The sequence below is a fragment of the Echinops telfairi genome, unplaced genomic scaffold (assembly GCF_000313985.2).
Source record: "Echinops telfairi isolate 266 unplaced genomic scaffold, ASM31398v2 ScPeMD7_7458;HRSCAF=8496, whole genome shotgun sequence".
Lineage (NCBI taxonomy): Eukaryota > Metazoa > Chordata > Mammalia > Afrosoricida > Tenrecidae > Echinops > Echinops telfairi.
In genome coordinates, this window is record NW_022111358.1 from 32776005 (window position 1) to 32785643 (window position 9639).

General features: G+C 43.0%; 1 protein-coding gene across 1 annotated transcript in view; it reads right to left on the reverse strand.

The window, feature by feature from the left end:
• The window catches only part of NSF (N-ethylmaleimide sensitive factor, vesicle fusing ATPase), a 147706-nt gene that overhangs the window by 59643 nt on the left and 78424 nt on the right, over window positions 1–9639 (reverse strand). Inside the window, exons 10-12 of the mRNA XM_004707240.2 lie at window positions 5304–5469; window positions 4417–4491; window positions 3830–4017 (exon numbers count right to left, since the gene is read on the reverse strand). Of these exons, the coding sequence (XP_004707297.1) occupies window positions 3830–4017; window positions 4417–4491; window positions 5304–5469 (429 nt within the window). The remainder of the gene's footprint in view (window positions 1–3829; window positions 4018–4416; window positions 4492–5303; window positions 5470–9639) is intronic.

Consider the following 9639-nt stretch of genomic DNA (forward strand, 5'->3'; position numbering starts at 1 on the left):
GTTTTCTCTAAAGAGCCAGAGAGTAAATCTTTCAGGTCTTGTGGGCCATGTAATCTCTGTTCCAAATACTTAATTCACCACGGCAGCACAAAGGCAGTCACGTGATGAGGTGCCGTGGAGTCGGTTCTGACACACTGTGACCCGGTGTACAACAGAATGAAATACCGCCAGTCCTGCGCCATCCTCACACTCCATCTGGTCTTGGGTCTTCCTCGTTTTCACTGCCCGTCTACTGTATCAAGCATGATGTCCTTTTCCAGGGACAGGCTTCCCTGACTCATGTCCAAAGCACTTAAGACAGAGACTCACCACTCTTGCTACCAAGGACTTCTTTCAAGACAGGTTGGTTTGTTCTTTTGGCAGTCCTGGTACTTCCAATATTCTTTGCCAGCGCCGTAATTCAAACACACCGATTCTTCTTTGGTCTTCCTTATTCAACGTCCAATTTTCACGTGCATACGAGGCAATTAAAAATACCATGGCTTAGGTCAGGGACACTTTAGTTAGTCCTCAAAATAACATCCTTGCTTTTCAACCCTTTAAAGAGGTGATGTGCAGCAGATTTACAGAATGCAATGCGTTGTGTGATCTCTTGACTGCAGCTTCCATGAATGTGGATTGAGGATCCAAGCAAGGCGAAACCCTTAATACCTTCAACCTTTTCTCCGTGGTCGTGATGGTACCCATTGATCCAATCGTGGATTTCCCTTACACAAGTCACAATCCGACTGAAGGCTGCACTCCTTGGTCGTCATCAGCAAGTGCTTCAAGTCCTCCTCACTTTCGGCGAGCAAGGCAGTGTCCTGTGCCCATCAATGGCGGTTTTTAAGCCTTCTTTCAATCCTGATGCCACATCCTTCTTCATACAATCCGACTTCTCTGATGATTTGTTTAGCACACAGACTGAATAGATAAGGTGAGAGGGTACAATGGCACATACTTTCTTGATTTTAAATGGTACTCCCTTGTTCTGTTCCGACAACTAAATGAATGGGCATGGTTCTCTTCAAATAAAACTTTATTTACAAAAATAGGCAATGGACTAGATTGGGCTCAGGTGCCAACTTTTGGCCTAGAACCATTGATAAGATGTACCAGAAATAACTAGGGCATTTCTCATTGCTCAGGCTTTTATTATTTCCTGCCTGAACTTTCTTAAAAGTTACTCTCTTGTCTTGGGTCATCAACTCCACTTGTCTACTAGACGCAGCTGGAGTGTCTTCTGTTTTAACACTGTGCCACTGCGATTCTTAAAACACTTCAATGACGTAGCACTACTTAGAGAGAGGAGTCTATACTTCTTAGCACAGTATGAAAGACTCTTTTTGCTCCATCCCTTGCTTTAGTTCCCTGACATCCCTCATAATCTCTCTCTGCCATTGTTCTTACCTTTTATGCTGAAGTAACACTCAACTTCCCTAACATACCATGCCATATTGTCGCTGTTCCTTTGCACATGTTCTTCTTCCCCAAAATGTGCTGTTAGTTGCTGTTGAATTGATTGACGCCATGTGCGCAGAGTAGAACCCTCCATAGGTGTTTAGAGTCTGTGACCCCTTGACAGCATATCATAAGGCCTGTCTTCTAAGGCACCTCTGGGGGTGGGGGGCTTTTAGAACCACCCAACTTTCAGCTAGTATTCAAGTCCTTAACTATTTGTGGCACCCAAGGAAACTAAAAATGTCTCCATCCACCTGGAAAAATTCCTTTGTGAAGGTTTTTTGCATTCCCTAAGCTGACCACATCTGATGCCTTTTTACTTAGCTTGCATTTCTATGGTTGCAATGTGGATGACTCAACTATGAGCTAGTTGCTCAAGAAGAGGCACTTCACTTCTTTGTGACTGAAGCATTAACCCATAGCATGGTGTGGCAGTTACAGAATCTCCTGTCAACTTGAGCGAAGGGGTAGAGTCTAACCTGTCAATCAGGTCGCAGCTTGATGACCTCATTTGGAGGTGCGACAGAGCTCCTGGAAGCCAGACTCACTCTCTCTGCCTTCCCTTTCCTGCTGTGGAGACACTCAGAGAGCTGGAGGAGACATGTGGAGACCTGCGCCAGCATTGAGATGTTTCCATTGCCACTGGATCCACAAGACCTTCTACCTACTGGCCTGTGATCTTCCTACATTCAGCATCATTGCATGTGCTACATGATTTTAAAGAGGAATTTATGGACTAGTACTGAATATATGGGCTAATATCAGACTTATGGATTTGATCTGGACTAGGCTGGGATGTTTTTTCTCAATATACAATTGCTATTTTCTATAAAGCTCTTTCTTATATACACATTTGAATATCTATGAATTTGTTTTTCTAGTCAACCCAACTACACACATGGCATCTAGCTATCATATAGCAGATGTTTAATGAATCTTTTTTTTTTTTTTAAAGAGAACATGTATTGAGCTTTAAATGGGCCAAGGACAAGATAACTACAGAGACATATCATCTGGATGAAGGAGAACATTAGCCTGAGGTAATAATGGTTTCCAAGGGTTTGTTGAGGCACAAAGCTTTAAAAAAGGACATGGGAGGCCAAAGACAACAGAGAAAAATATGGTCGGTGGCATACATCATACATCAATACATACATAGATAATACATCAATAAATCTATTTTGAACCAAAGTCAATGAAGGTACCATAAATGACACACTAATAAAGAATGGCAGGCATCTAAGTGAGGTGCCAGCTAAGTCCATATGGAAAGAGCAACTAGCCTGTGCGAGGGTTATAAATAATAAAGTCTAAGATCAGAGGAGGGAATTGTTTAAGAGCTTAAATTCTAAGGAATAGGTTTGCAGAAGGGTATGGATGACAGTAAAAGCCCAAAATCCATCTGCAGACTCCCTATGTAGATTAAGCCTCCACTGGATTCCTTCAGATCATTGATTAGGGGTGTGAATAGTCTTGCCATCAAACCGAGTGCTTTAGAAAGTGGATTACTACAGATACGGTGAGGTTAAAATTTAACATATTATCATTTGCTTTCCCTTTTGACCTATTTTTCAGTTGTTCAACTTTCTATCATCTTCTGTTTCTTTTGGATTGAGGTTACTGTGCTTTATTTTGTTGCTGTTGGTTTTTTGTATGCTTTCTTTATACGAAATTCAGAGACAGTAACTGGATCAATAGTTCTTTAGGGCTATAGAAGGCAAAGTTGCGGGGGTAATGGGAGGTAATAATAATGAATATAAGAGTAAAGAAAATGTTCTAAAATTGATTAGGTGAAGATTGCACAACTCTTTTTAATATAGTTAAACCACTGAGTTTTATAGTATGTGAATGATATGCCAATAAAACTATTAGGATAAATAAAATATTTAAAGAACTGAGAAAGTATGTCATTTTTGAACAGGAGAACCAAGAAATATTTCAGAAAACTAATTATGAACATGTTGAGAGAAGAAGCCATGTTTTATTTATCTTTGTGCCTCTAACTTATGAAAGTTAGAGGTGAAAGAAGTGGCTCTCATATTCTAGTGTGTTAAAAAACAAACTCAACTTCCTTTGACATGCTATAATCAAACACAGTCCAAGGATTAAAGAAAAAAGTCTTTAAAGTCTTCGTCTTCACCTATCTGTAACAGAGGGGGGCAATTGAAGGCGGCTGGGTCAGCGGTATCAGGACCGATGCTGCCATGATCTTCCTCTCTGCTACTCTGAGGAGCTACCAGTTGACAAGTTCTATTCCTTTTACTATTTCTCTTCCCTTCAAAAGACAGCATTCCCCCCACCCCTAGGTATGCTTGAAAGGAAAGAGGTAGACTGCAAGATGGTATTTATAGGCTGTAAGCCGCTCACCTGTTGAGCTGTTTTCACTGACCTTTATAAGTCGATTCATAGCAGTGGATTGTGCTGCTCGCACCAGGCCCTCCAGTTCAGCACCACTGAAATTCTTGGTCTCCACGGCCAGCTCTTTAACATCGACATCAGCAGAGAGTAACCGATACCCTCTCATCTTTGCGGTGTGGATATGAAGGATCTGTAGCCGGCCTTTCTCATCTGGTAAGCCTGATTAAATAAAAATTATAATAGGGAGTTTCTTAGTCTCAAAAGCACCATGAGCATTATAATCCAACTGCTTTTCTGATAAATCGACCCACTGCCATTGAGTCTATCCTGATGTATAGTAACCTCAGATAAGAGTTTCTGAGGCTATAAATCTTTATTAAGAGCAGATAGTCTCAATTTTCTTCTGCTTAGTGGCTGGTGGGTTTGAACCAATGATTTTGCAGTTATCAGTCCAATGCTTATCCTGAGTATCACAAGGGCTCCTTTTCCTATATGTACACAAGCATATAAACATCTGCTTCTCAGGACAGCCACCCTTTTTAGCAAACAACTTTTTTTTTTTTTTTGCAAACAACTTTCATAACATGTGTAGACATGGTTCGTGACAGGCCTGCTTACCTATCTCCATCTTCACTTCTAGTCTTCCAGGTCGCAGGAGAGCCTCATCTATCAGATCTGGTCTGTTGGTCATTCCTGGGCACAGACATTACAAAACAATAATAATACAGATGATCAGGATTCAATAAGGGGGAAAATTTCCCTTCATGCTATGTAAGGGCAGTAATTTCCTCACAAGTTAAGATGCTATTTTATAAAACTTGAATAACCCCAAATCAAACCTGCTGCCATAAAAGTCAAAAAGGAAACAAAATGATTGCCAAATTAGTGTTGGTTCTCGATCTGTTCTAACAAAAACACTAGAGACTTTGCTTTAGAATTTCATCATTACATACTTGCAATGTCTAGAAGGAAAGTGAAGGTGCAGGGAGGGTAAGGAGCTTGGCAGGGTGCTAAGGTATAATGTGACCAGCAGCTGTCTGCCTCCAAAGCCTCATCCCTTTCTTTTAGGCCAGTGGTTTACGGCCTTCCTAAAAGAGCAGGAGTCTTTGTCCAAAGTAATCCGTGGAAGAACCTCAGTACAGAAAACAGTCACCAGAAGCCATACTAGTGATGTGGGATCTGACCCGTACTCCCTGGCCCAGTTCAACCCTGGAGCACCTTCGAGACGCCATACAGGCCTCCAGGACCTGTTCTGTCACCAATGTTACACTGTGGTACCTTCCGTCTGTGGTAACCTATACACTTAAACCCACGAGTCACTGAAATTTGTCTTTTATTTGTCCCGTTGAGTCTGGACAGAAAAATAGGCTAAGTTCTTCACCATTGCTGGATAATTTGAAAACATTGGGCAAAAGAGTATAATCACAACCGCCACAGGTCTTCATTCAGAACTCAGATAGCTCAGGGGTTTGAAACGGCAATGGTTTTGAATTCGGTAAAAGTACCAATGACGAGGATGTTGTTCAGCTGCTCCACGCCGTCGATTTTGGACAGCAGCTGGTTGACGACAGTGTCATGAACTCCTGTACTGCCAGCCATGCTCCCTCTCTGCTTGCAGATGGCATCAATTTCATCAAAGATGATGATGTGCAAACCACTGTTGGCACCAAGCTATTAAGGAGAAAATCACATTAGAGGTCAAAATGTGAATGCTCTCAGCAGACACACGAATCAGAAAAGCCAAACCAAACAGAGAAATGCTGACTAATCAGTAGAGCCAGCACACCACGGCTGCTCTCTTCAGTAGCAGATCGACAGTCTCAGAACTCTGCCACCAGAAATGGTCTCCCGGGCCACAGGTCGAACGGCCACCAAATAAAATGCATATCATACACTGATGAAAGTCCTTAAACAACTAAATATTAAGTTATACCATTGCTCTATCTCCAGACCTCACAGACATTTTGAAGTCGTGGGAGGCAGTTCCCTGGATTGAGGAGATGACTGTCCCAGAAGCAGTAGGTTTATTGTTTGCTTTATCATGTCCTGTAGTGAAACCTTAACCCGGCCTAGAGGTTGGCTAGGGACTGGGCAAATGGGGAAAGGATTCACATTCACTGACGTGACAGGGAAATGGGTGACTTCCTCCATGGCCGAGTAGGGGCAGAGGCAGTTTCTACAAGAACCTGGTCAAGGCAATGCGAATCCTTCTGCAGAGGGAGAACGTGGACGCTTCCTGACAGCGACCTCCCAGGACAGTAGAACGAATGTTCCACAGCGTTTGCCGGGCTGTCACACAGCCAGGCCTGGTCTCCGTTGCAGCTACAGCCTTTCAGTTAGCAGCGGAGTGCTTAACCACTGCACCACCAGGGCGTCTCTAAGGACCATGAGGTGTCTCACTGCTGCAGTCTTTTCTAGCTTTTCTAAACATTTTGCAGTTTTTGTCATACAAGTGTCTTCAGAAGGATTCTTGCCTATTAATGAGTTTGGGGCCAATTGTGCATGGGATTCCCCCACTCTGTTTCATAAACAGTATATAAGTATGAAGGAAATATATAGTCACTTCAACTCTCTCTTTTTAAAAGCTACATCTTTTGACTTTACTAGGTAGACAACAATATCATCTATAAACACCACTGCACGTTCTTTTTCACTAACAGGTATACTGACTGCTAGGTTGGGGAAATAACCCTGAACTGAAGTACATGAAACGCACTGCCATCAAGTTGATGCCAACTCACAGAAACCCTAGAGGACAGGGTAAAACTGCGTGTGGGGTTCCCGAGGTTCTAACGGTTTACGGGAGTAGAAAGCCCTGGCTTTCTCCCGAGGAGAGGATAAGAGCCGAACACAGAAACGCCGCAAAGCATGCAGTGGCACGGGTAGGCTCAGCGACAATCCAGGCCCTATAGACGGGGCACGGAGATTTACCTAATGTGAGAAGCATTAGTTCTCACAATACCATGACCGACCCTGCAGGCCAGGAGCAGGCCTTTCTCTTAAAACCGAAGAGCTCATGAAAGAAGCTGCAAAAGCAGAATGCTCTTTGCATCTCAGATGACTTGAATCTTGGCGCTAGGATGGCAGAGGGGAGCTGTGCAGCAGGAAAGCCAGGGAGAAGTGTCGGACATATGGGTTAATGTTGGACTTGTGGGCTTCGGCAGCACTGGGTTGGGATGTCTTCTTGATGTGCACTTACCCTTTATATAAAACTCTCTCTTATACACGAGTTGATGTGGATTTGTTTCTGTAAAATACCCAGACTAACACAAAGGCAGACCCTGGATCTGATTACTGCCTGGAAACGGAAAGGAAAGTAGCAGCAAGGGAAAGAAATTCCCACGCAATTGGGAAAAGGATACTGAAGAAACAAATAAATATACATATATAGGAAAGCATTTGTTTAAGTTACTAACATGATAATATTAAACTATTAATAGGGCATCTAATTAGAAATGCCCTTCCGAGAAGAAGATAATACACAACTGAACAGAACGGGATAGAAAGATAGAGATCTTACAATTATTTAAAGATAATACAGAGTAACAGACAGATTTTAAAAACCTGATAGTACTTACAATCTACCATTTATGTTTGGACTACTGTCCACTCTTTTATTTAATAATATGCGAGTCACGTGTCTCTCGGGGGTTTCTAAAACTAAATTGGGCTTTCTTGTTTCCCTTGAACGTTACTTACAAACTGTTTTCCTTCTACAAATGCTTTAAAAACTTTACTCAAATTTGAAGGGAAAAAAAATCAAATGTATTTATAAAACCGATGTCTTGTGATAAATGGCACTTTGCTGCTTACGTGCTTTTTATCTTTCCATCTGTACAGATACACGAGGAAATGGAAGTAAGAGCTCAGCTTGGTCACAGCACTTTTATATACTAGGGTATGGGCTTCTGCCGTCTTCTGTGCAAAGTATGTGGCCTTCCTAGGAAGGACTGAGAAACTGTATCTTATTATTCCTACAGGTATTTTTATTCAAGGTTGCCTGCACAATATGGTGTGAAACACAAAGCAGCTAGGGAGCATACCGTTTGCTGTCGGTGTGTCCCAGGCTAACTGGAAACACCCATCCGTGGACAGGGAAGGCCCAGACAGTGAGAACATGGTGCTTGAGGGCCTGATGGCAAGGGCCATCTGTCCTAAACATAACTCAGCGCAATTCTGACCTTCAGAGAAGCTTACTAAGCTTGGGACCTGTCATCAGGTCCCTTCCCCCAGCAGAGTCGGTGCAATAACCTTCAATTTCTACAGGTGCGTTTCTTAGAGAAAGGCACGTGCTTATTCTAACCAATCGGCAATTCAGGTAGGGGCCATGTCAAGATTAATGTTCACAGGTTAGTCCAGCTGAATCATTGATAGGCTCTTTACCCAAGAGGCTAACTCTACACAATAGAATTTTCCTCCATCCTCTGATTTCTCGCTCTACTCTCCCCCTCTGCGTCTTTCCTTGCAGAAGCAGAGCTGATGCTACAGAGCAGCTGCAACAGCTTTGAAAGCAGCTGTTCTATATTTAACTCGTTTGACCTATATGCAAGTGTGCATCTCCGTCAGCCTGGATTGTCCAGAACCACAGACAGGCTTTTCTTATTATGTAACAGACTCTTACCCCCTCTGTGGGGTTATTAACTGAGTCGGCTGAGCCATTTCAGGATGGAGAGAGAGAGAAAAAAGGTATCACTGAAAAGACTGGCTGTGATTAATATCTGCCTAGAAATTCGTGGTCAACTCAGATTTATCACTAATACGATCAGAATTTGAAAGTTTGAAAACAGCACCAAAGTAGTTCTATGCAGCCATGCCAAACGATCACACCCAAGGTCTGTGAAAGGCTTCCTCCTCGGGCTGAAGCCTCACGAGGTCATCAGGTGGAGACCCACCAGAGCTCAGGACAGCCTGGAGGGTGCTTTTTTGAGCAGATTTGGGTATTTTAAAGGACTGATCTTTCACGACATTTTATTTTTTCTTAGAGGTCTTCCTGAGAACAGAGGGAAACCTATTTTTAAAAACAGAGTAAGGTTCATTCTATCTTAATTACCCTATGGGTCTACTGGACCCTTCTGTAAATCTGAGATGCATTATGAGATCATAGTGAACTTATTTTACTTGCATCTTAAACTAATTTGCTGGTTCATCATTCTAGGAATGATTTCCTCAGGGCTCCTTGTAGTGAAGGGAAACGACTTACCCTGGCTCTTCAATCGTAGTTGTCATCACTCCTACCAGATAACTGGGTGGGACCAGGCAAATATGGTGTGTGAAACTCATATAGTGTGGACCGATCAATCTTGCCATTCCACATGCTCATTCACTGCCAGTGAACTGATCTTTACAGGAGCAGACAGTCTCACCCTTCGCCCACCAAGAGCTAGTGGTTTTGAACTGCTGATCTTGAAGTTAACAGCTCACCTCATCATCCACTATGTCACTCAGGTTCTTCAGTCAAAAGAACTGAGAGTCCCACGACCATCAATCAAAACAAATTATCAGAAGAGAGCATGTTTGATCTCTGCCGGAAGTGGTGGAGGCGGCAGAGGCACCAGAGGCTGCCTCACAGAGACCATGAGAAAGAGTGCCTTTGGCCAGGCAGTTGAATTGTGCAGTGGGATGTCCTTTGGGCACGTGTTAGCGCTAACGGAGCTTTGCAGAACAGGGCAGAGACCAAGGGGTCGTGTGGCTGAGAGGCTAAGAACCAGAAAGAGGCACATCTGCTGGCTTGATTAAGAAGCCGTGCTGGGGACAAAATGACTGTATCCTTAATATTTTCTGCTCCTGACTTGTGGTAACTTGTTCACTTTCCTCATAAACCCTGATAGTCATGAGTTCGGG